At 39.0% G+C, this 27646-nt stretch overlaps 1 protein-coding gene across 3 annotated transcripts in view; it reads left to right on the forward strand.

Moving 5' to 3' along the window:
- The first annotated feature begins 7243 nt into the window (after positions 1 to 7243).
- The window catches only part of ALKBH3 (alkB homolog 3, alpha-ketoglutarate dependent dioxygenase), a 38599-nt gene continuing 18196 nt past the window's right edge, over positions 7244 to 27646 (forward strand). Inside the window, exons 1-8 of one of the 3 annotated variants that reach the window (XM_063093339.1) lie at positions 7244 to 7358; positions 8990 to 9139; positions 9503 to 9606; positions 10634 to 10668; positions 13064 to 13111; positions 14671 to 14774; positions 16436 to 16524; positions 21637 to 21846. In XM_063093339.1, coding sequence (XP_062949409.1) covers positions 9061 to 9139; positions 9503 to 9606; positions 10634 to 10668; positions 13064 to 13111; positions 14671 to 14774; positions 16436 to 16524; positions 21637 to 21846 — 669 coding nt within the window. In that variant the 5' untranslated portion in view covers positions 7244 to 7358; positions 8990 to 9060. The remainder of the gene's footprint in view (positions 7359 to 8989; positions 9140 to 9502; positions 9607 to 10633; positions 10669 to 13063; positions 13112 to 14670; positions 14775 to 16435; positions 16525 to 21636; positions 21847 to 27646) is intronic. The other 2 variants (XM_063093340.1, XM_063093341.1) reach the window with 2 other exon arrangements.

Here is a 27646-nt window from a genome sequence, read left to right on the forward strand (position 1 = left end):
TTGGCTATGGCAGCATAACTCCAGTCTCTGCCCCTGTCTTCACATGGGCATTCTCTTCTGTGTGTCTCTCTGTCCCTCTGTCTTCAAATCTCCATCTCCTTCTAAGGACAGTAGTCATTGGATCACGACCCACCCTAATCCAGTATGATCTCATCTTAACTTGATTACATCTGCAAAGACCCTATTTCCAAATAAGGTCACATTCACAGGTTCTGAGTGGACATGAATTTGGGGAATACATTATTCAACACAGTATAGATAAACATAGAGGAACCAGGAAGAAAAGCCCCTTCCTCCTTCAGTGCCCTCTACTGCTGAAGCTTAATATTGGGTTAGTGGACAAGGGAGAAATGTTCCAGTATCACAAGCAGGACAACGAAAGGTGGGTTTGGAGCTGAGAGTCAGTGGGTTGATAACTCGCTCACCCCTATCTTTTAGCTACTCAGCTGCCATATGCACTCTTCTACACACATTTGAATTTATGTCGAACAATATTCTCTATGTTTCCACCCAAAAGATATAGCTATCCTTCATATAAGTGAAGAATTTCTCATCGTTTTCCCAAAATGAAATTTCAGCACTGCATCCACCGCTGACTATGTTAACTATTCCTCATATTCAATCATAATCCTACTGAATATTCCCTTAACTAAAAACTGAACTGTAAAAGTAAACTCCAACAACAGGTTTGTAAAATAATGGGAAGGAAAGAGAAGATAATGGTTCTTACCTATAAGTAAACACATACATATAACTAGCAAAGAGAAAATGCACAAAGTTCAGATAGTCTTTATTCCCATTATTGTTTATAAAACCATAGTTGATATCTATGGCTTCTTCCACTAACCCTTCTATATTTCCCTTTCCTTTAGCAAGGACCTCAGGTGATTGATTTCTTTACCTGGTGGTGGGACCCAAATCTTCATTCCTGAAGGATCCAAGTTAATAATCATTCTGCTTTTTTGTTGTTGTTGCTGCTGCTGTAGTTTTCTCTTAATGTTTATCACTGTGCATGAAGTGCTGAGAGGCAGCCCAGAAAATCCCCTTTGTTCCAGACACGGCTTTCCCCCTTTGTATAGCAGCAACACAATATCCCCTTGGTAATTGGGGTCAATTACTCCAGCCAATAGAGCAGTGATTTAGTGGCATAAGGAGCCCCAAATAGCCAGGTCGCAGTCTCATATTTCAGTTCAATGGAGTCATTTGATTTGTCCCACCCTGAAGTCTCAGATCTCCAAACCAGCAGTGCTCAAAGTTGCTGGGACAGGAAGTGGGTTATTAAGTATATTAATGAAAGGAGTCACTCTCATTTCCACACTTGATTCCCAGAGTCACGTATTCTGGATAAGGGGCAGAGATCACCATATTATGTTCTCTAATTCAAAGCATATATTGCATCTAGTAATATAAAACTCAAACTTTTCAGGATGTTGTCTTGCAGCTAGGGCCATAACCAAGTCTTCAGTAAGCCAGTCCATCTTTCAATTAGTCCAGCTGTTTCCAGTTGGTGGGGAGTTGATTCATGGGCATGAGCCCCCTGATGGGCTTCTTTTGCTGTGAAATGAGTTCCTTGATCAGGAGCAATGCTACAGGGAAAGCCAGGATGGCGAATAAGACATTTGCTGAGTCCATGGATGGTGGTGCTGGCCAAAGAAGGATAGGCAAGGAAGGCAAATAAATCCATACCCAGAAATTGTGTCTATTCTGGTGAGAATGAATCTCTACCCTATGATAGAAGAGATCCAATGTAATCAACCTGCCACCAAGTGCCTGGGTGGTCACCTGGGGAATGGTGACACATGGAGGGTTCAGTATTGGTCTGGGCTATTTGCAGATTAGGTACATAGCAGTAGCTTTGGCCAGGTCACTTTTGGCAAGGGGAAGTCCATGTTGTTGAGCTCATGTACATCTTCCATCCCTGTCATCACGGCTACTTTGTTCAGGGATGTATTGAACAAGCCCTGAAAAAAGGCTGACTGGCATTGACAGAGTGTATCATTTTGTCCTCTTTATTACTAAAAGCCTTCTCTGCGATGGGTGCTTTTTGGTGAACATTTGCATATGACAAAAAAATCTTAAGAATATGTGTCTATTTACTTCACTCTTCCCCAGACTTTCTTGTCACAAGTCTTCTGATTCCTGTTCCTTTCAATTGTCTGACTATCCATCCAACTCAGAAGTCACTACTCATGATTCAGTATAGGTCTGAACTTCTGCCCATCTAACACTATAAAGTGGACAACCAATGTACTGCTTGGAGTTCTGCCCACTGGGAAGATTTCCCTTTACTGCTGTGCTTCAAGGTCACACCTAAGTGGACCTCTAGTGCTACAGCTGACCACTTTGGGATGGTACCAGCATATCACGCAAACCCACCTGTAGAATAGGCCATCTCAAAACAGTACTCAGTCAACTCGTTGTAAGAAAGGTGAGGAACAGACTAAGAGACTATAAGAGTTGCAACAAGAGTTGGTGTCAAAAGAGTCTGGGCCACCAGCTCACGCAATTTACTCATACCTTCTGGACTTGCCTGAGCTCAGTCTCTTATATACCATTTCCCTTTGATAATATCTTGCTGCTGCTTATGGCCAGCTAGGTGGGTCAGACAACACCCAGTTCATGATGAGAAGCTCAGGACACATGGTCACCTGATGTTCCATTGTTAGGCTTTCAGTCTCTACTAAGAGCAAGCCAGAAACTATTTGTCAAAAGAAGTTATCTGTAGAAGAGGTCATAGATTTGCTTCAAAATCCTAGAGGTCTGAGTTGTGGTTCTCCTATTAGTGCTTGGCAGAGGCTTTGTATAGTATCCCTGCTTGCCATAGACATCTGAGTATTACTGGATCTTCTGGATCATAAGGTCCAAATGATAGAGAAACTTATACTGCAACCCGAACTTCTGCAAAACCATCTCTTGATCTTGTACACACTCAATACTGGCAGCCTTACGGATGACTCTATGGAATTGTTCAGTCAAATGTGGTATACATTGCCCCCCAAATCCATTAAGGCCTAACAAGTGCAGAGCATCTCTTTTTTTTGTAGGTGGTGTGAAGTGCAGAAATTTGTCTGAATATCTCAACACGTTCGAGACTACTGAACCCCCAGAAACTTCACTGACATTGTGGGCCCCTGAATATTTGTGCAGTTTATCTCCCACCCTCTAGTTTACACATGTCTTACTAAAACATCTAAAGTACTCTCTATGTTCTACTCGATCGTATCCAGTCCCATAATGCCATTATTATCGTTGACTAGTGTGATGTTTTGTGGAACGTCAGGATGATCTGTGGACAATAGTATGGCAGACAGCAGGAGAAGTGACATATCCCTGAGGCAAGACTGAGAGTATACTGTTGACCTTGCCAGTAAAGGCAGAATGTTTCTTGTAAATTAATATAAAGGAAAAAGGCATTTGCCAGGTCAATAGCTGCATATCAAATGCAAAGGGTCATGTTAATTGGCTCAGTAAAGAAGTATATCTGTCACCACCTGACTAAACTTACAGTAGTTCACAGTAGTTCTCCAAGATCCATCTGACTTCTGCACAGGTCAAAAGTGCAGAATTAAATGGGAATGTGATAGGTATCATCATCCAATTTTTTCAAGTCTTTGATTGTAGCATTAATTTTTGCAATTCCCCCCGGGGATGTGGTATTGCTACTATTTACTATCTTAATAGGGAGAAGAAGTTCCAAGAGTTTTCATTTAGCCTTTCCTACCAAATGGACCTCACTCTGGATCAGAGAGTCAGTGTGGGGATTCTGCCAGTTGCTAAATATGTTTAGTCCAATTATACATTCCGGAACTTGGGAAATAACCATAGGATGGATCTATGGGCCAACTGGGTCCAAAGCAAGTCAAACTTGAGCTAAGATTCCATCTACCACCTGAACACCAGACGTCCTCGCTTTCACTGGTCACAGTGGTGTTTTAGGTTCTCAGGAATTAGCATCAGTTCAGAGCCAGTGTCCAATAACACCTAAAAGGTCTGCCCAGTGTACAATCATTCTAGTAAATGGCTGCATTTATTTGGATAAAGGCTTAAAGGAAAATTTACAGTATATACTTGTGGCAATGGTGTAGGAGATTTGGCCTCCCCTTCAATCAAGACACTTGGGTCTGGAAACTAGGTGAGAGAACATGTCTATCCACTATGGCAACTCAGGTCAGGGTTTTGGCTACTAGACCAAGTAGCTTAGTTTTTTCTGTTGGATAGATCAAGCAATTTTTAGTAGACTTTCCGTTTATTTCATCCCTAGAGACATCATGGCAACTACCAAAGATCCTTACAGGCCAAGGTATTCAGATTACTGGTATGTCCCTGCAGCTCTATAGTGTTGATGTGCCCACCTTTTACAATTAAGTGCTGCCACTTGGCATCATCACCTCTACTAAAATCAGGGAGCCCAACTCAATAGTGGCATCCCTCATGGTCACATCTGGCCTAAAAAGGGGAGCAACCACAGAGCTTTTCAAGGATGCTGGTGTTCCCTTCTCTAAAGTAGTTCTCATTGCCTTAGAGAAAGATGTCTTCTGGACCTTCTTGTGGGGCATAGTTCTTGTGTTTGTTGTCTGTTGTGTGCAGGTCAAGGTAGGGCTCTTTCCTCCACATTATGCTTTGGTATCTCAATAGCACTAACTGTATGCCACTGTTGAGTCAAAGCTTCAGTAAATCCACCAAGTAAGCTATTAGAGGCACCTCTACTTGTATGAATCAACACTGTATATCTGTAAGGGCATCTCTAGTAAGAGCATCCGTGTAGGTTAATTTGGCCTGATACAGTACTGTGTACTGCCCTCCTTCATTTAAAACACTTAGAATTCATTTCTACGTGTTCCCTGGTTTTCTGCTGATAATTATTAGCAAAGCCTTGTAATTCCTTTGGTGTGCAAGCTGTTTCATCCTATGTCATTGTGTGTACCTGCCAACCTGGGGCACTATGAAATTTGAACCTAGTTATGGGTCTAAAGGCAATAGGACAGAGGGAAGAGTGGGCTGTGGTGGGTCTTGTGGAGAATGAGCTTCCCTTTCAAGTCATCTGTGCCAAGCGAGGATTTCACAGTGTTTTCAAGGAAAGGATGACTAGTCTCCATAGACATAAAAGGTAAGCTACTTCCATTGCCAAGGAAGGCTCAGGGTGACTTGGGTGTTCAAAATTGTCAGTTACTTAGGTCTAAGCAGAGTCCTTATTTCAAGTTTTGTGATTACATTCCTTCCCAACTGATGCTTTAACTTTCACAAGAGAAACTTAGCAAGGCTGTAAATTCAACTAATATTATAATTCAGCCCACAGGAAAGTGTCAAACACTGCTCACAGTGATCACTGTGCACTGAAGAGCCAGCTGAGAGGAGCATAATGGAATCAGAAAGAGCCCCTTCCTCCTCTAATGTTCCTCCAGCACCCTCTACTGATGAAGCTTACTGACCACTGGGCCAAATGGCAGGGGAGAAATGTTCCAGTCTTGCAATCAGGGCAGTGAAGGCTGGGTTTGGATCTGAGAATCAGTGGGTCGATAACTAGCAATGCACCTCACCTTCATCTGCCTCCTTTAGCCTCTCCCATCACTCTGATAAAAACACATATATCACAAATAGAAATGAAGAAATCAAGACCCCAATGAGCACAAATAGAAATGAAGAAATCAAGACCCCAATGAGGATGCCAAGACCATCAAGAACATCCTCCTAATACTACATACTCACATGTACATAGGGTAACCAACAATCTCAGTTTGCCCAGGACTGTCCTGGCTCTAGTCCTGTGTTCTGGGAAACCCTTCAGTCCCAGACAAGCCAGAACAATTTGTCACCCTATATGTGTCCCAGAGGTTTTCTAACTTTCTGTGCATCAGAATCACATTGGGCACTTCTTAAAAATGTAGGCAATTCTGTTTTAAAAAATGCAGTGATTTCAGATGCAAGTGGGTCATGGATTGATTTTTGAGGAACACTCTAGAGGCTGAAGAGGTGTTAATTGCTACTTTTAGGGACTCCTCAGTCCAGACCTCTTTGTTCCTGTTTCAAAACTATAATCATTGAAGAGAAAGAAATGACATCCTTTGGAGGATACAGCCAAGGTTTCTGAGCCAGAAGCAGACACTGAAAAATCTGATGGGGGGTGGGGAGGGGCGGAATCATAGTCTGGCCTTACCACTTTCTCTCCTTTCAGTTCTAAGATAAATCATTTTTCCTTCAATGTCACAAAGTATAGCTGTAAAAATTATATTATATTATATTATAGATGCTGTAAAAATTGAATTTGATAGTAGCAACAATATAGGCACACTGATAGGGTACACTGAGCTTCCTGCAGATAGTGTACATTGATAGGGTACACTAACATCGGGCTTATTTTAAAGATATCCACAGTGACTATGCTTTGGTAGATCTAAGAGAATGACTTACAAGAAATGGTTAATTCAGTGTTACTTTTGCTATTTTCACACTGTAAAATACATAGTTTAACATGGCCACTTTAAAGATGTTTCTCAAGAGCTCGTAGGGGTGAAGAGAAGGCACTCTGCTCTTAACACTCTTTACATTTATTGAGTTTCTATTGTGTTCCAAGCATTGTGCTAGATTCTTTAAATACATTCTGTATTTCATTTAATGCTGATAAGAGTCATGCCCATCTTTAAAAGAAGCAGAGTGCTGGCCCTACATACATCGAGAAAATAGCGTCTGGACCAACACCTAGGTCTGTTCACTCCAGCAAAATTTGCTTAGCACTGTGGAGCCCAGACGATCGAAGGCGTGGTCCTATGCCGTGTTGTGAGTGTTATGATCTACGTATGTACGAGTTGCAACGGGAACACACGGGAGACGCATCTTAGACTCCCCGTGCTTTCGGGGCAAAGTGCAAATCCCTTCGCTGAGCCCATCACGACGTGGTGCACCAATCCCCTCTTCCTTCCGCCAGCGCCGCTGAGACCCGGTTGTACTTTCCGCAGTAGACCAAAGATGTCGGTGCTTGAACGTCTCCAGCTTCGAGGACCTCTCGCCCCGAGGACCACGGCATAGGAGACATGTCTTCATTCCCGTACCCCGGCCCCTCCCACCGCTCCACCGCACCCTCAATCCCTGTCACCTGCTCCAACCCCGGCCTCTTCATCCGAACTTTCAGCGACTCGGCCCTTCGGGCGCGGGGGATGCGGGGCTGCCCGGTCTCCAGGCTGCGCACCGGAAGCGGCGGCGGCGGCGCGTGACGTCGGGAGGAAGTACCTGTAGTTGGGAGCTGCTGGAGTCGGTGCCTCACGCTTAAGGTTCCCCCGACCGCAGGTGGCAAGAGCGGGGCTGGGGCAGCGGGTGTCGCTCCAAGGCCTAGCGGGGTTGGATCTGCGCGCCGGGTCCGACAGGTGCGCTCTCCCGCTGGGTGCCCGGGGCTGGGGGTGTGAGGACCGCCCCTGAGGTCCCTTCCAGGCCTCCTGGAAGAGAAAAAGGGTCTAAATTAGGGAAAAGAGGTAACCATTACCCAGGACCAGCCTCTTTCACCTGTGAGGCCCACTTAATCTGCACCTCAGCTGTGAGGGAAGTGTTGATCCCCCTGTTTACTGAGGAAGAAACGGGCTCGGAAGGGTGAAGTCATTTGCCACAGGTCATTCAGCTGGGAAGAGACCTGAATTCATAGCGAGTCTTGGCTGGCGCCAGATCCTTGTTTTTGGCGCTGCAGCGGGGTTCTCAAGCTTTGTCTGTGTAAATAATTCCGGGGTGGATGCTGGCTTGAGTTAAGTTCTGGGACTCCACAAATCGAGTAGGTCTGGGATGGGGCTCTGGAATCTATGTTTTCAACAGTTGTCCCCTGACAAATAATATATCGCTCCCCTGTGAACGAGCAAGAAGGGGAGCAGGTCATAGCCCCCTGGGGACCATAGCTAATTATCGTGTTAAGCTTTTAAGACCTCAATTCAGAGAAAATGTTAAACTGGGGTTTCCTGCATACATCTTACTTGCCTGGAGAGTTGGTATTTGGTTCTGTCAATAACTTGTGCAGATGGCAGCTTCTGTCATCTCCCCACCTATTAAATGAGAAGAATTACATGCTTATCACCTGGGGGAATTTGTTAAATGCACAGATTCCTGAGTCCACCTCAGTTCTACTGAATCAGAAGGTCTGGGGGTGGGGTCTGGGAATCCATAGGCTTAACAAACTGTAAAATTAGCTTGTTACCTGTGGGAACTTGAGCTGTGAAGCTTTCTTAAATAGACCCATAAAGAAATGGATCACAGATTCAAAACATGTGGATTAAACCTTGTTTTGGTTGTGTTTTCTGTGCTGTGCATGCTCCTGTATTTGTTGTGGGCTAAACCTATATTGGCAAAAATGTCAAATTAGTATTACTAGCCATTATGAGGTAGATGTTTCAGTTAGCTGAAGACTGAAATTTAATATAATTTGTATGTTAATCTACCTACTGTTGATTTCCTGAGTGACTTTGGGTGAGTCACTAAACCTTGTAGTCCCCATACATAGCCACATATCATCAAATCCTACACTGCTTGTTATAAAGACAAATGTCTACATCCATCCTAAGTCAGATTTTGTGGACGTGGGCCATAGGTGTTTTTAACAAGCTTCCAGGAAATTTTGATGCAGCCAGTGATAATGGAATATAGAAATATGCTTGGAAACTGGTCTTAGCCTATTTCTCAATGTCCATGTAGGTGAAAATGGGAGTATTACAGTTTCTTTAAGTTCTGCTCTTGGGGACTAATAAGAGTAATGTGGTTTATGATAGGTTCTGGTTGTGAAAGAAGTAAAAGTACTATGATAAGATTATAAAAGATAAACAGTAAACCTGGCAGCCCCAGGTGATTGAGGAGGCTACTGATTGAGACGTTGTGATGACATAATTGATTTTACATGGAAGTACAGATTGCTTTTGAGCCATCTCTTTTGCCTGAAAGGATTGTAATTACCCCTTAGTAGACCAAGCTCTCACAACACTAACTCAAAGCATCCCCTGCCCTCCCCCGCTTTTTAAAACAGGTACCATTGTGCGGTTTGAATCAGGAACAAAATCTTCTGAAAGCTCAGAACAGAAGCCTTTTTTGGTCAACATGGAGGACAAAAGACAGCGAGCCCGTGTACAGGGAGCCTGGGCTGCCCCTGCTAAGAGCCAGGCCATTGCTCAGCCAGGCAAGAACCTGTAGGGATTGTGTGTGTGTGTGTGTGAGTGTGGATGACTGTCACCTTCTTTTATTTACATCCTTTTGGTTTATAATGGACTCCCATTTCAGTTGATGTTAAGAATTGTTTTAAACATGGATGGCATTTTGTCTGATTTTGTTGTTGGGGGGTTGAAGGTAGGTCTTTAGAGTTCCTCATATTTAATCAATACCTTTAAACCTTTCAGTGTGTATTGAGGTCTTCCGTTGACTTTATCTAGTTCTTAGATGTAATAGAAGTAATTTTCCAAGTGGATATTATTGGCCCTTGCTCAATAGAAGGTCATGAAACATACTTTTCTCCGGTTTGAGGTTGTTCTCGCCCTTGCTTCAGCTACTACTGCTAAGAACCAGCTCCACCAGATGCCTGGTCATACCTGGGGGAACAAAGAGCATCATCTGTCTGACAGAGAGTTTGTGTTCAAGGAACCGCAGCAGGTAAATTCTTGTTTCTCCTTCAATAACAACAAAGATTTGCTTATAAAAGCTATATTCACATAGTAAACACTTAAATAGTGGCTGAATAAATTCACTAATGAATTTATGTTATAGTAGTGAATTTCTTAAATTCACTAATGAATGAGTGAAAGAACCGTGATTATAATGATATATGAAGTATTTCAGTTCCTTCATATGTCTGAGGATTCTTCATAGTCTGTCCCCCACTTATGGTCAAGTATTATTGCCATCTTTTTGGCAAGGAGGCTATAGCATGACTAGTGGCTAGAGGTTATATCATGACTAGAGCTTGCATTGGTTATTTAAGTCCTGACATCCTAAAATCATGCTGTCTTCAGTGCTATTTCTGCATATATCTTTGGAATTGGATTGAAATTTCATTTATTACAGCAAAATGCATGATTCTTAGCTCCTTTTTCCATCTAGGAAGAATGTAAGAAACAGTGAAGATTAACTTTTTAATAATATGGAAAAAATTTAGGGCCAGCCCGTGGCTCACTTGGAAGAGTGTGGTGCTGATAACACCAAGGCCATGGGTTCAGATCCCTGTATAGAGATGGCTGATTAGCTCACTTGGGAGAGCATGGTGCTGACAACACCAAGGCAAGAGTTAAGATCCCCTTACCGGTCATCTTTAAAAAAAAAAAAAAGGAAAAAAATTTAAAAATCAGACATCTTGCTTTTGTATAAATAATTACCAAAAGTTCTTATATTTTATAGTACATCTTCTATTTTTACAAAATCTTTGTGTAACAAAGATTTTTCTGTAGCTACTGGCCATTAGAAAAATTGTTTACTTCTAATTGTATCATCTTTTACTGTGTGCTAGCAAGTGTGAAGTAGTTATAAGAGGAGAAACGAGGGTCTCTGGTGAGGTAGTGAGAGTTTGGAATAACAGAAGGATAGTTTTAAATTTGATTTATTTTGACCAGAAATGGGAGGATATGGTAAGTTGTTTGAGGATTAGGAATCATTCCAGAAGTAAGATTTGCCTGTTTCCTTGCAGGTAGTACGTAAGGCCCCAGAGCCACGAGTGATTGAGTAAGTAATTTGCTGCCTTCCTGTAATTGTTGCTCACAGTGAAATGGAGAGCCCCGGATCTTTCCCTCACCCCGATTTTTCCATCTGGTAGAGAATGGCCAATTAAGTATCTTAATTTAGGATATTCCTATCTCAAATGTCTTTAAACTTAATCTTTTGAGAAGACTTTCTGAATTTGCTGATGGTATGGAAAATGCAAAAAGATCTCTGTACATTAGACTCTGATTCTGGTGTGGATTTCTTGGCCCTATTTCACTGACGTCTGTAGACAGTAAGCTTAAAACATCTCTTAGGTAAAGACAGAGGGGGATTTTTCCTGAGTCATTGAAACATGTCTCTTTGAGAAGCCCTTAAGTACCATTTTGCTAGCAGTGCTTATAAAAGCTGCTAGCAATCTGGGTGACCTTATACTCCATTTATTAAAACCACATAATTGTTCCAGAGTAATTTAAATGATATTAAACATTCGTCTTATATTGATCTGTGCTGAAAATATTTTTATCCAAAATTGGTGAGAGATGCTTTGGCTCATTTTCTGATTCTCAATTTCCATCTGATGTAGATAAATTGTCAGTAAAAATTATCCTTTTGCTTTAGCAAATTAGCATTGGGTGTAAGTTCTTGTCCATGAGCTGTTATGCTGTTTGGCTATTTGCAGCTTGGCTGTATATCTTAGGAAAATTTGAAACTAACACAAACGTCAGTATATGAATATCTAATCTTGGCTTTGCCACTAGTTAGCATTAGTTCTTAGGTAAGTTATTTCCATCTCTCTGGACTTTGGTTTCCTTGACTGTAAAATTAGGTGCATAGACCACATAATCATTTAAGGCCTGGTCTAGTTGTAATCGTCTTTGTTTTAAAAATATCAGTGGTATTGCCTCCATTGGCGATAAAGAGAATAAACAAAACCATGAAACCCGATACAAGGTAGGGGTGGGACATTTGGGCTGAAAAAAATGAACAATTGTGAGTTTGCAAGTCAGAGAAAAATGACAGAACCCATTCCTACTTAGCCCTAGGTTTGTTAATTCTGGTTATCTAAAGTTAACTATGTTAGATTTTCTTTTTAATAGCCAGAAATGTGTTCTACATTTAAAATGAGTCAGCTTCTAAATGTGGGTCGAAATATATCACATTGAGACATTGTATTCACACTCTGAGAAACTTTAAAGACAGCTTATATAGAAATGTGATAATTATATATGATAACTATGACTACATTTTGGCTCAAAGAGGCTCCTGAGAGAGCCTAGCTGAGAGATCATGAACTGCTAACTCCTGTGACAGAGGGAGATGTGAAAACTGTCCCTTTATGTTATTCTTTATAACATATCTTTTTCTGAGGAGGATCTCACACAGGTGCCTTAATACATGCACCAGTTGTCCTGATACATCCAGTGTGTGTCACTTTTGTCAGCATGGACCTCACCGTCCTGTACACCTGTAACAGTTTTGTATTTTTTCACATTCGATTAAATTCAGTAGCTTTTATTGCCTATGTATAATGTGCAGGCAGTGGGAAACAGAATAATGACCTATTCCTTGCCCCCAAGAAGCCCACAGTTTAGTAAATAGACATGTAAAGTAGTTGTAATCTTGTACATTATAAAACAGTAGTCCTATATGTAAGGTTTAGTGCTAGCACAGAGGATGAGATGGTTGACATTATTTTCATGGATTAAAGGTCAGGAACGGTTTAGAGAAGGCAATCTTGCACTGAGATTTTTGAAGGGAGAATTAGAATTTTCTACTGGACCAGAGTTGGAGATGGGTTGGGTTGGGGATGTTGAGTGGTGGGGAGGCATTTCAGCATGTAGAAAAACATGGGGTTAGAAATATAGTGGTGTATTCAGGAGATTCCATGCAATTGATTGTTGGAGGATGAGAAATCTGTGGGAACTGTCAGAAGATGGAGCTAGATCACAAAGACCTTGGTTTCAAGTATGGGTAGCCACTGATGGATTTTAATCATAGGGGGAACCTCAGCAAATGATGTGCATACCAGCTGTTAAATGTATTCCCTGTTTCAGACTCTCCAAAGGGGAATCCCTTTGCTCTATTTGATAGACCTTTGTGTGATATTTTCCTGGATCATATCAGTCTTAATTATGGGTAAAGTATAAAGGGGTAGAATCAGAATTTTTTTATCCCAATCTTTGTCTCCATGGCCTGATCTTGTCAGAGTTCTATTCCCAACGTCATTAATGATGTAACTTCTCACCCCTTATCTTAGTGGTAGAAGGTGGGAATTATGCTGCCTTCATAGAGCTCCCTCATAGTTAAATCATTTTGGGGAGCCAGGACTTTGGGAACTCAAAAGGACTGCCCTTTCTCTGGGTGGCGTATGTTGTTTGGCTTTAATCTAACAAGTCTGTTTCCCTTGTTTCTTTAGCAGAGAGGGTGTGTATGAAATCAGTCTGTCACCCACAGGTGTATCTAGGTAAGTGAACCCTCACTAGAAAGTAACTATAGTTATCTCTCAGTTACAGTCTCTTAAAATATTTACTCCCTTATTTGAAATTGGTAACCTCTGCCCCTTAAATTCTTGGGGAGGGCTGGCTGGTTAGCTCAGTTGGTTAGAGTGCAGCCTTATAACACCAAGGTCATGGGTTCAGATTCCCATACCAGCCAGCCACCAAAAAAAGAGAAAACCACGTAAATTCTTGGGGAGCAAAAATTGGGTAACATCTCCTTTTTATATAGTATTTCTATCTTCAAAACATTTTCACAACCTCTCTGTTAGATGTAGTAACTATTACTTCCCTAGTTTTTCAGATCAGGAAATGAGGCCTGGGGAGTTTGAGTTCTTTTTCCTAGTACCACATAGTAACTTAATATTAGAGTTGGATCTAGCCTGGACTTCTGTACTGTGAGTGCTACATTATATTATTATTATATTATGTGTATTATTACATATATTATTATATTAATTATATATTATTATATATTTCATTGTATATTACACCATATTCTATTGCTACATTAGGGTAGGTTTAAATAAAGTTAAAGCACGTACTGTTTAAGGTATATTAGGCATTAGTCATTGTTTTAAAAATATTTTGAACATATCACCTTAATGTGTGAGTATACTAATTGTCACTATAATATAATGGTACATTTAGAACAAGCATATTAAAACTTCCACATCTAAATGAATTGCTTAGAGCTTCTGCTGAACCTGGAAGACTCTATGAAGTCCTTTGGTGCTACCACTGTTATAACCCTTTTTGGAACTTCCCCTTTAAAACAAGTCACGCAGCAAAACCAATTGCATTATTTTGGTCACATCTCATTGTTAACCAGGTGAGCTTTGGCTCTTTCAGAAAATCAAATGCATCTTCAAAGAGTGAAGATTTGCTACTACTAAGGCTACTCAAGAGAATGTTTCATGGGCTTTCGGAACCTTTCCTTAGAAAGATATCCAAAATGATTTTGAGCTGAACTGGCATTGTTGAAATAAGCATATATTCAATGAGAAAAAGAACCTTTATTTGGATATGTTCATTTTGATACAGTCATAGTAATCTCAGGCTTTTCCTAGAATCAACATATTCTCAGAAGACTCCTAATTGTTAAAATAACACAGGGCCAGGCATTTTATTAGTTATTCTATTTATTCCTCATAGTGACCCTATGAGGTCAGTAACATCTTTAGGTTACAGATGAGAAAACCAAGGTTCAGAGAGGCTAACTAATGTACTCAAGGTTTCACAGGTGAGCAGTGCTGGAGCAATATTTGAACCGTGCTCTATAAAAACGCTCTTGCATCCTTTTATCCTTCATTGCCTCTTTTATTTGTCTTAACATGAAGGCAGTTTATTTTAAATGTGGAGCATCATGACCTGGGTGATATTAGACTTGGTTTGCCAAAGGAGGTGTGGGAGATGATTTCATCATCCCATTAGAGGACTCATCCAGATTAACTTATTCTGCTAATGATTAGAGTCTAACCCATCTTTTCCATGTTCTTTAGTTAATAATGGTTCTTTCTGCATCAAGGGTGCGTTTGTATCCTGGCTTTGTTGACTTACAAGAAGCCGACTGGATATTGGAACAGCTTTGTCGGGATGTTCCCTGGAAGCAGAGGACCGGCATCAGACAGGGTATGTAGATCTCTGAGGTTGCTGTTGTAGCTGCCCGCTCTCCCTCCCTGGAATGTTTTCTCATACCATTGCCTCTGCTCACCACAGCCAGGCTTAAACTCAGATTCAAACCCTGACACCGTAAGGATGAGTAGAATTAGCCAAAGTGGACAGGGAAGAGTATGCCAGGCAGAAGAAAGAAAAGATGGAAGGCCATGTTCTGAGAGAACATGGCAGGAGTTGAGAGATGAGAGCTAAGGAACTGGAGGAAGTTTGGTTCAGCTGAACTATGATTAACATACTTATCTCCCCTTGTGTTTGTTCACTGCCTGTCTTAGTTCAAATGGTGCCAACTTTCCTTTCTTCATAAAAACTTCCTGCCAACTTTCCTTTCTTCATAAAAACTTCCAGAGCTTTCTTTTTTCTGATCCTATTAGGCATACATTCTTTTGTGATCCTTTTTAGTGACTTTTTATTCTCATTTTACTTGCACCAGAAGAGTCCAGTCTCCTTTAGCTTCAGCATCTGTATTCTCTTGAGTTTGTAAAGGTGACACAGCAGTTTATTACTTGACTTGAAAACAGCTGCTCTGTGGGCATCCAAGAGCCAATGGTATCTGTAATACCACAGGTGGTCACTGGGGGGCATCTATGCTCTAGCATAGAGTTTCCTTTCTGGCGCATGGAGTGAATTCAAATTTCCTGTAAAGAAAGAGGCAAAGTATATACTGGGTTCATTTTTGTTACTCACACATCATAATAGGAATCAGCTTTTTCAGGGCAGCCTTCTCCCAACTCCCAGCAGTTTCTACAGCAGGGCTTTTGGTGACAGGCCTGGCTTTTATAGTTGGCTCTGTCATTCAAATAATTGTTAATTTTAAGTAAACTACAGTTAAGTAACTCTCTGATCCTTGTTCTTTTTTATCTGAAAAATTGACATAATAATGCCTATCTTATAAGGTCGTATTAATTAAATGAGATCATGTATGATAAGTGTTTAACAGAATGCCTGGTACATAGTAAGCCTTTAACGAATGTTAGCTACTTTTATTATTATTGTTCTTCTTGTGGCTGATATCACTAGAGGAAAATGTAGAAGATCTATGGATAGCTCCTTCTCTAAGTAAGTTTGGATATCAAAAACTTCTGACTAAAATCAGCTATATGCTATAGTTCATCAGAGCACTTTTTCCTTCATTTAGAATTAAAAAGGCTTATACAACCATATAAGCCTTTTTGGATACATGGGTGAACAGTTTGTCTTATTTCTTGCATAGATGTTGGTGCCACAAATTTCTGCCTACAAGGGTTCAGGCTCCATACCTTGCTTTTTGAGAGTGTTTCTAATCTGAGCCCTTTTATTCCCCACTGTGACTCTTTTACTCTTGTTTATGTCATCATTGATACAAACAAGTCACACACATTCTCATCTCAGAGCCTTTGCCCATGATGTTTCTGCCAACATGCCTTCTCTTGTCTTTTCTTCCTCAGAAGCCTTTATCCATTCTACTCACCGGATCCTACATCTTCTATGAAGATGGAACCTTGGGTCAGAGCCCATCTTTACTCGTCTTTTGTATTTCTCATAGCTTCTTGCACATTGAAAGACAAAGAGTTGGCACTCAGTAGGTACTCCTTAAATAGCACTAAACCATTTCAAAGGCCCTGTATTTTCTTTCTTAGATATAACTTATCAGCAACCAAGACTTACAGCATGGTATGGAGAACTTCCTTACACTTATTCAAGAATCACTTTGGAACCAAATCCTCACGTATGTTGAAATGTTGTTGGTATGGTTTTATGGACTGTATACTATAAGTGTTCAGTACTGTAAAATAACAATAAATTACCCTGCACAAGTGCATGATGATTCCGAGTTGAAAAGATCCTCTAGGTTCAAACATTGAGTCTTTATGCTTGTTATCCTTTATGTGCTTTTGATCCATAGATAAACTTGGAGAATGAGAAAAAACTGGAACTAGAGTAAACTGGAACCAGAGTCCAGAATTTCAGAAAAATGAACTTTTTCTATTCCTAATATCCCCCTCCCTAAGCTTTTCTGGCTGTAACCTTTCTGTGTATACCCTGGTGTACATTTGCAATGGGGCTATGTCCTTATGGCTGGCAAGTGAGGTAAAATGTCTTTTTCTATTTCTCAGGCTCTTTTGCTATTTGTGAAAAAATCTGGTGTTTTTCTTGTTGACTTTGTTTTCATTTTATGGCTGCAGTTCTCAGACTTCCAACTTATTACTACTTTGGCTAGTTTCTACTGCTTTTTTTATTTTTAAAAATTTCCATGACAGTAGACAAAGATATTCTAGTATATAAATTAAGCTTGTCCAGTGGATGGAGTTAAGGTCCAAGAAATAGCTCTCTGTTTAGTGTCTGGAATCTTGCCTTTGGCAAATAATGCTATGCTTTACTGAAAGAGACTTTGAAGAAAATGGAGTTTTGTCTATGTCATTGGGATACACAGAAATGTGACACATTTTAGAGCTTCTAGTAGTTTATAATCACAAACTACCACTTTGGTAAAATGTTTAGGGATAAAACATTGACTGTAGTGCATGGCTTTTTCACATAAGGAGATAGCTGCTTGCTTTGGTTTCTAGCATGGCATTTAGAATGTAACCCAGAAGTGCTGAGGCCCTTTATAACTGAGGTTGATTTGGAAACATGGAGAGAATTGAATTAGGTTGGTCCAACATCGGCTACTGCCCTTGTTTCTGTCAGAATTAATTTACTTTCTTGTCAACAGTCATAGAAGAGAAGTTGAGGATTAAATAGGTTGTGGGGAAGAAGTTCTTTCTCATTCATTCTAGTTAATGTTTTAGAACAGGATTTCTCAGCCTCTGCACTATTGACATTTTGGGCTGGATAATTTTTTGTTGTAGGGCTGTCCTGTGCATTATAGGATGCTCAGCAGTGTCCATGACCTCTACCCACTAGATGCCAGTGGTGCCTCTTATCCAGTCATCACAACCAAAAATGACTCCAGACATTACCAAATGTCTGCTGGGGGGCAAAACTGCCCCTGGTTAAGAAACCCTGGTTTAGAGTCAACAAGGCACACAGGATCTGCAGAGTAAAGTAGCCTCTGATAGTCTTACACTTTGGTGACATTTTGACAACTCTTCCAAGGAATTTTTTTATGACAAGCCTTTTTTAATAATGTAAGGAATAGTGCTTATTCTTGGAAATTTAGAAACGGAAGATAAGCATAAAAAATAATATTAAAATTTTCGATAATTCTTTTACCTGATGTTTTGTTCTAATCTTTTTTTGTTTTAGGCAAATCAATTATGTATACTACCTTTCATTTAACTATATATCATTAACATGTTTTAGTATCATTAAATATTCTTCTACAACATTATATTTAATAGTAGCATAGTATTTCATAATCTTTGCATACCATAATTTATTTAAGCAAGCTGCTTTTGTTGGGTATTAAGGTTGTCAAATTAGAATTCCTTAATTTATATTTGGCTGGTTCATAACATTGTGTTTATTGTTAATAGATTTAGTTAATTTATATGTTGTCTTTTAACAAAATCAAAAGAGTTGCTCCTTTCTCAGATTTTTTTAAAGGATTATTCACTAATATGTGTGTATGTATGTTGGGGATACTTAATTTTACTCGTCATTAATTCAAGCTTAATATTTCATAGAAGAGGAGCAGGTTTAATTAGAGGTTTTTAAACTTCTTTTAGTCTTTTTTCAAACTAAATTTTATATGCACCTAGTGTGTAAAACAGATCAAAGCCTTGACTGGCTGAAAGTCCCACTAAGTTCACCTTTCCTCTCTCCTAATCCCAGAGGCACCTCTGTCGTACCTAGGACTCTATAAAACACTGTTTGAAATCCACTGACTAGATCTTTCACTTCTGTGATTCATATTTTCTCAACTTTTTCCCTCAAATGTCTTTTAAGGATAGAATGGCTTCACCGAACAGTGAGATAACACCGAATTTTAATTTAGACATTTGCTTCTGAGGGATCTGTATATAGAGTATTGGTTGGAGAGTCTAAATAAATCCTCGAGTTCATTATCCCCTTTTTTCTCCTTTTCTCTGTACTTCACTACTAAAAATAACTGAGAAAAAATATATACCCACTTGGAAACATAATTCAAACTTGATGTTATCATAGTGCTTAGTCCCTGAGCAAGTCAGGGAAGTGCTAATTAGATTCTCAGTCACATTGTAGAAAAGCTATCTTCCTCCTTTACATTCTTGTTTTTCTTGTTAAGTGTATAATTCTAGCATTTGATCTTTATCTCCATGAAGATAAATTTAAAGCTGTGAAGTAAATAGGAAATATAGCTTGCTTACATTATTATTGGAGTTTTACTTTGGAATTTATTCTCTTGAACATAGGTCAGTTAAATAATATTTTTGTTTTATTGGTCTAAGGTTTGTTTGTTGTTACTGTTTATTTTTTAAAAATCTTATGCTCAGAATGTAATGCTAGTATCCACAACAGGGAATCCCAGCTTTAACCATGGTTTTCATATCGCAATAAAGCTGAGTTATTCTCACATATGCTTTCCTGGCAGTTTTACCTGACAATAGCCATGGGATATACTTAATAATAATATTATGCTTTCCTTTGCTGAACATCTGTTCCTTCACTACCAAACATATAACATAGACGTTGGAGGAGTTCTTAAAGTATAATTTGTGGATCCCTGGGGGGGTGGTCTACAAAACCCTTTTTGGGAATCCACAACTAAAAGTATTTTCATAATAATACTAAGACTATGATATTTTGACTGTTGAATTTGCACTGATGGAACCAAAGTAATGGTGGATAAAATTGTTGGCACATTAGCATGAATCAAGGTATTGTCACCAAACTGTAAAAGAAGTCAGTGTGTTCACCATGCGCTTCCAGTTTAACATTTTTAAAATGCTGGTTTCATTCAAGGAGGCCCCTTGGTGAAGAACTAAATATTTTTAGTTTTATTAAGTCTTGGCCTTTGGGTACATGTCTTCTTAATAGTTTGATGGAATTGAAAGTGTGCATAAAGCACTCCTGCTGCAAACCCAAGTGTGATTGCTTGAGCTGTAAGCTGAACTAGCTACTTTTTTCATGGACCGTTTTTACTTAGAAGAGCAACTGGCAGACAGACAATGGTTATTTAGGCCTGGGTATTTGGCAGACATTTTCTCATAAGTGAACGAAGCGTGTATCACTTCAAGGAAAATAATGGATTTGTCACTAATGATAAAAATTGAATTTTCAAGCAAAAATTAGAATTTTGGAAAACATATCTCCTACTTTGAGTCTGACTTCTTTCCATTACTTAGACTTTTCTGATGAGATCTCTGATGAGATCAGTGGTAATATTAACAGATGTGATTTTTTTGTTATTGTTTAACAAAATGTGTCAGTGTTTAGAAGATCTGTATAACTCAGTGAACCAATGTTTTCCAGATGACCACTGGTTGGTGTTATAAAATTATACGAGGTTAGATATCATTCAAAGTGCAAGCTGGACCAGTGGATTTAAATGTAAAAGAATATGAAAAGTTTGATATGGTTTCAGATTCTATGTTGCAGCTAATCTTTCAGAAATCAGTTGAGTTTTGTTGTAATATGCACTTGTTGGGTTTTGGTGTAATATCAAAGAAGAACGTCCACAATTATTTGAAAAGGCTATAAACTACATGTCTATGTGAATACAATTTTCTTAATATACTTCAATAAAAACAAGATATCATAACAAATTGACTGCAGAAGGATATATGAGAATCAGCTCTTCTATTAAGTCAGAAATTTGCAAAACAGTGCCACTCTTCTCATCGATTTTTTTGTATTGGGAATTATAGTTATTTTTTATAAAAGAATACTTATGTTAAATGTAATAGGTTTGTTATTGTGTTTTAAGAGTTAACCAATAGTTTAAAATTTTTTGGTTTTAATTTTTAATATGGTAAATATCGATAGCTGTAACTCACATAAACAAAAGTTTTTTGGGATTATCAATAATATTTATAGTGTAAAGTTTGAGAACCACTGTCCTAAAGGAAGCTCTATGTCCTAAAGGAAGCACTTGAGATTTCTGAGAGGAAAGACATAGAATTCTAGTGAGAACCAATACAAGCTATGCTGTTTGTAGCTCCCAAGTACAACCTAAGGTCAGGTATCACAGCTTCTGGTAGTATACGTGGGAAGACAGTTCCAAATATAAACTGTAAGTGAACTCAGTGCCTAGGAGGCAGGGCTGTGCAATTTGTATAAGACTTCTGGAGTTCACAACTCATGTACTTAAGAGTATGTCATGATTCTCATTCTATAGAAAAGAATGTTTTTACCCTTTAGGTTCTGTTTTTAGTAAGTTAACTGCTCTATCTAAAAGATAAAAGTATCTTTTTAAAAAAGCAAATCTGTCATTCAGGATAAAATAGGAATAGAATGAACAGAGGGCCACCCAATAGGAAAGCTGTTTTGCTTTTCAGACTTTAGTCTGTGTCTGCTGGTGGCACATCAGCTTTACTGCTTCAGCTTCACTTACCACCATAGTTACTTAACCAAGCTGGCTACCCTGAATATATTGTCATTTGCTTGTTTGTGAGGTTCATGCATTTAACATGGAAAAGATGAGATGGGTAGATAGGCCCTGGTCCTCGTGACATTGCTATAACAAATTTAGTACCTTTATGAAATTGCAGAGGTCAACTTGCTTCAAAGTAGAAATGATGGGAGGGAATTAAACTACTCTTTTTGCCTTCTGTTTATTGCATTCCGAGTGGTTTGCTTATTCTATGCCCTGGTTTATAACTTGACTGATTTTGCCCTTTCTTTCTGTTTTTCCATTTGGCTGTCACTTTGTGTCTTATGTGACTGTCTCTGCCGCTTTCTTGACCTGTTATTGCAGTGGCATCCTGTGCTGAGCACACTAAAGAACCGCATTGAAGAGAACACCGGCCACACCTTTAACTCCTTACTCTGCAACCTTTACCGAAATGAGAAGGACAGTGTGGACTGGCACAGTGATGATGAACCTTCGCTAGGGAGGTGCCCCATCATTGCTTCGCTCAGTTTTGGTGCCACACGCACTTTTGAAATGAGGAAGAAGCCCCCACCAGTGAGTATTCTCTTTCTTTTTTGATGCTCTTCCTGCCTCCTATTATTCTGTGAAAAAATAGAGCTCCTAGAGGCTCCTATTTTCAGATTTAATGGGTAAGAGTATGCGTTTTGTTGATGAAACATTTTCAACTGATTGCTTACCCTGTGGTTAACTTTTGACTTTCAAAGTGCCCGTTTATTCATTTACTTAACCAACAGGAATTGCCTGCCTTGTGCCAGGTGCTGGGGGCTCATTTTCATTGATGGAAAGGGCGGACATAATCCCTGTCCTCATGGTAATAGTCTAGTGGGGGTAGATGATATTGCTAATTACTCAAATACTTGTAATTGCAGTTGTGATAAATGCTATGAAGGAGGGCTTATGGAAGGGTGACTCAAGCTAGTGAGATGCAGGAAGAAAGCTCAAGGAAGATGTCCCTGAAGACAGCTTTAAGTGTTCTTCGTGCTAATGTGGCCACTTTTCTGTAAGGGAGTATCACGTGCATCCTCATTCCTTCTTAGCCTTCTCCAGAGATACAAATGAATCTGCAACTCTTTCAGAGAGAGGAAACTCAAGCTAGGTTATCAGAGGTGATGGTCTTTCCAAGCTCAGGTAGAAAAGCAGTGAGTAAACTGACTGTATAATGACTTCAGTTTTTCATCCAGCTCTTACATAGATTGCATACAATTTGAGGATCCTAGGGTTATATTAATTTTTTAAAATCAAAAGTGTAGAATCTTAGGACTAAGATAGAAAGCAGAAATTCCAAGAAAAGAGCAAAACTCGACCAGATTATCTTATTTCCAGGTTTGTGTCTTTTCATAACCAAGGTTCCTGATCATTTGGCTTATAACATTAAGCCAGACCCAGTCAGTGTGGATGGCCAGCAGGCTGTGTTTTGATTATGACCTAATCCAGGCCATATTGTTATTAGTCAGTCAGTGCTCATGTCTGTTCTTAATTGGATATACTTTTCCAAGGATACCATTAATGGTCCCAGCTGTTTTCCTGCCATGTATTTGGATTTCCGTGCATGGTACTTTGAAGCATATTATTACTTTGCATATATGCCATTAAGCACTGTTTGTTGGTATAATTTCTGTTGATTAGGTTATCTTTGCTTTTGGTTACACAGAAATTTTGCTCGTATGCCAATGTCTTATTGCCTTAACATGCTCCCTGAGCACTTTGAATAGCCTTCATAGTTTCATTGGCATGCCTTCTCATGTACCAAGAGTTCTACTTGAGAATCAGTCTACTGAACCTTTGCTATATTCCTTTTAGGTATGGTTATGCTTCTGTACACAGGCTTCCATTCATTTAAATCCCAGATTCACACATGTGAAGAATTCACTCTGCCCTTAGTAAGACTCCTGTTATATGAGTAGCAGAGAAACACTGTGCCTAATAGTTTAAGTTTAGACCTTTCTCTCAAGCCGGACATATGGAACATCAACTTTTGCAAGGCATGGTCCTGGGACCTTGGGCTGTAATAGCAATGAATGAGTGAGATGAAATTATCTTTCTCCTGCTGGAGCTCATCTAGCACATGCTAGTGCTGTGCCTTCCTCCTGGAGTTATCCTTGCATTCTTCTGATTGGCAAGCAAGATATAGTACATATAAGCTTTGGTGTAATACTGGTCTTTAATTCTTCACAGTTATTTTCTTTGTTGCTAAGTATTTAAGTATTCTGTTACTGTTTCTTTACACATATACATTCAGCACTACCACTCCCTTTTAAAAAAAATGTTTGGCCTATTTATAGACTTGGAGCTTAAGAATTCCTAAAGTATGTTTTCTGGATAATTAGTTTTACTGTACAATGGTTTCCAACTGTTAGCATTAACAGTGTTCCAGTGTCCAGAAATACCCCATTCCTTCCTCTTCCAGGCAGCTAAAACTCTTCATTTTCTCATATGAAAACATAATACATGGTGATCAAGAGCTATTTCTTGGTAATGTACTTCAGTTATGTTATAGGTTAATGTGTGGATGGAGAAATTAATTACTATGTACAGCATTGTTTCTGTGGATGACCATTTGGAACAAAAATCTGTCTTTAAGAGGGAGACTGCCCATGCTGAAGCTTTCTCTTCTCCCAAGGTTTCTCAAAGTCTATTTTGATGAACATGAGTGAGAGCACAGGTCATGAAACACTCAAAAAGAGGTAAAGTCCTCTTAATTGTCTGCTAGTAGCAAGAGAATCTGCACTATAACTATGGTAGCTGATTTGATGATAATACAGATCTAATAAGTACTTTGAGATCCTGAAGCAAAGTTGGCTGAGGAAATGGATTTGGGAAGAAATATAAACATGTCAGTACCTCAGGTATATAAACATACATAAGCAATATAAACATGTCAGTATCTAGTAAGATTTGGCTTCTGGTCTAGTCTTAATTATGATTGAATTTGATGTAATTTTTGTATATGCTCTCCATTCTGGCTTTTGTTTAAGTTGAGGAAATTACTTTTTTACTTTTTTTTTTTTTTTTTTATTCAACCAATTTATTTATTTATTTTTAATTTATTTTCTTTGTTTCTTCCAAATTTTATTTTATTTTGTCAATATACAATGTGGTTGATTATTGTGGCCAATTACCGAAACCTCCCTCCCTCCTCCCACTCCCCCCTCCCTCCCAACAATGTCCTTTCTGTATGCTTGTCATATCAACTTCAAGGAATTGTAATTGTTATGTCTTCTTCCCTCCCTGCCCACCTGGTTTTTGGGTGTATTTATTTATTTAATTTTAGCTCCCACCAATAAGTGAGAACATGTGATATTTCTCTTTCTGTTCCTGACTTGTTTCACTTAATACAATTCTCTCTAGGTCCATCCATGTCATTGCAAATGGCAGTATTTCATTCTTTTTTATAGCTGAGTAGTATTCGATTGTGTAGATATACCACATTTTCCGTATCCACTCATCTGATGATGGACTTTCGGGCTGGTTCCAACTCTTAGCTATTGTAAAGAGTGCTGCGATAAACATTGGGGAACAGGTATACCTTTTCCTTGATGATTTCCATTCCTCTAGGTATATTCCCAGCAGTGGGATAGCTGGGTCATATGGTAGATCTATCTGCAATTGTTTGAGGACCTTCCATACCATTTTCCATAGAGGCTGCACCATTTTGCAGTCCCACCAACAATGTATGAGAGTTGCTTTTCCTCCACAACCTCACCAGCATTTATCATTCACAGTCTTTTGGATATTAGCCATCCTAATTAGGGTGAGATGGTATCTCAGTGTGGTTTTGATTTGCATTTCCCAAATGCTGAGGGATGTTGAGCATTTTTTCATATGTCTGTTGGCCATTTGTATATCTTCCTTATAGAAATGCCTGTTTAGCTCTTTTGCCCATTTTTTAATTGGGTTGCTTGTTTTTTTCTTGTAAAGTTGTTTGAGTTCCTTGTATATTCTGGATATTAATCCTTTGTCAAATGTATATTTTGCAAATATTTTCTCCCACTCTGTTGGTTGTCTTTTAACTCTGTTAATTGTTTCTTTTGCTGTGCAGAAGCTTTTTAGTTTGATTTAATCCCATTTGTTTATTTTTCCTTTGGTTGCCCGTGCTTTGGGATCGTATTCATGAAGTCTGTGTCCAGTCCTACTTCCTGAAGTGTTTCTCCTATGTTTTCTTTAAGAAGTTTTATTGTTTCAGGGTGTTTATTTAATTCTTTAATCAGTTTTGAGTTGACTTTAGTATATGGTGAAAGGTATGGGTCTAGTTTCATTCTCCTGCATATTGATATCCAGTTATTCCAGCACCATTTGCTAAAGAGGCAGTCTCTTCCCCAGTGGATAGGCTTGGTGCCTTTGTCAAAGATCAGATGGCTTTTGGGGCCGGCCCGTGGCTCACTCGGGAGAGTGCGGTGCTGAGAACACCAAGGCCCCGGGTTCGGATCCCATATACGGATGGCCGGTTCGCTCACTGGCTGAGCGTGGTGCTGACAACACCAAGTCAAGGGTTAAGATCCCCTTACCGGTCATCTTTTTAAAAAAAAAAAAAAAAAAAAAAAGATCAGATGGCTTTAGGTGTGTGGGTTGATTTCTGGATTCTCTATTCTATTCCATTGATCAGTGTGTCTGTTTTTATGCCAGTACCATACCGTTTTGGTTATTATAGCTTTGTAGTATAGATTAAAGTTAGGTATTGTTATGCCTCCAGCTTTATTTTTTTTGCTCAGCATTGCTTTGGCTATGCGTGGTCTTTTGTTATTCCATATAAATGTCTGGATAGTTCTTTCCATTTCTGAGAAAAATGTCATTGGAATTTTGATGGGGATTGCATCAAATTTATATATCACTTTGGGTAGTATTTTCACTATGTTGATTCTTCCAATCCAAGAGCATGGGATATCTTTCCATCTTCTTGTATCCTCTCTAATTTCTCTCAGCAGTGGTTTGTAGTTCTCATTATAGAGATTTTTCACATCCTTGGTTAACTCAATTCCTAAGTATTTTATTTTTTTGGAGGCTATTGTAAATGGGCAAGATTTCTTGATTTCTCTTTCTGCATGTTCACTATTGGAGAATAGAAATGCTACTGATTTTTGTGTGCTGATTTCATATCCTGCTACTTTGCTGAAATCATTTATCAACTCCAAGAGTTTTTTTGTAGAGGCTTTAGGTTGTTCAATATATAGGATCATGTCATCTGCAAATAGGGACAGTTTGACTTCATCTTTTCCAATCTGGATGCCCTTTATTTCCTCTCTACTCTGATTGCTCTGGTTAGTACTTCCAGCACTATGTTGAATAGGAGTGATGAGAGTGGGCATCCTTGTTTAGTTCCTGTTCTTAAAGGAAAAGCTTTCAGCTTTTCCCCATTCAGGATGATATTGGCAGTGGGTTTATCATATATGGCTTTAATTATGTTGAGATACTTTCCATCTATACCTAACTTATAGAGGGTCTTTGTCATGAATGAATGTTGAATTTTATCAAATGCTTTTTCAGCATCTATGAAGATGACCATATGATCCTTGTGTTTGATTTTATTAATATGGTGTATCACATTTATTGATTTGCATATGTTGAATCAACCTTGCATCCCTGGGACGAATCCCACTTCATAGTGGTGAATAATTTTACGTATGTGTTGCTGTATTCCGTGAGCTAGTATTTTATTGAGGATTTTTGCATCTATATTCATTAAGGATATTGGCCTGTAGTTTTCTTTTTTAGTTGTATCTTTACCCGGTTTTGGTATCAGGATGATGTTTGCTTCATAGAATGAGTTTGGGAGATTTGCCTCTGTTTCAGTCTTTTGGAATAGTTTGTAAAGAATCGGTGTCAATTTCTCTTTGAATGTTTGGTAAATTCTGCTGTGAATCCATTTGGTCCTGGGCTTTTCTTTGTTGGGAACCTTCTGATAACAGCTTCAATCTCCTTTATTGTTATTGGTCTGTTCAGATTTTCTACGTCTTCATGGCTCAGTTTTGGGAGCTTGTGTGTGTCCAGAAATTTATCCATTTCCTCCAGATTTTCAAATTTGTTGGCGTATAGTTGTTTATAGTAGTCTCGAATGATTCCTTGTATTTCAGATGTATCAGTTGTAGTATCACCTTTTTCATTTCTAATTTTTGTTATTTGGATCTTCTCTCTTCTTTTTTTAGTTAGTCGTGCTAATGGTTTGTCAATTTTATTTATCTTTTCAAAAAACCAACTTTTTGATTCATTGATCTTTTGTATTGTTTTTGGGGTTTCAGTTTCATTAAGTTCTGCTCTGATCTTAATGATTTCTTTCCATCTGCTAACTTTAGGTTTGGATTGTTCTTGTTTTTCTAGTTCTTTAAGGTGAAGTGTTAGG

This window comes from Cynocephalus volans, chromosome 4, assembly GCF_027409185.1.
Source record: "Cynocephalus volans isolate mCynVol1 chromosome 4, mCynVol1.pri, whole genome shotgun sequence".
Classification (NCBI taxonomy): Eukaryota; Metazoa; Chordata; class Mammalia; order Dermoptera; family Cynocephalidae; genus Cynocephalus; species Cynocephalus volans.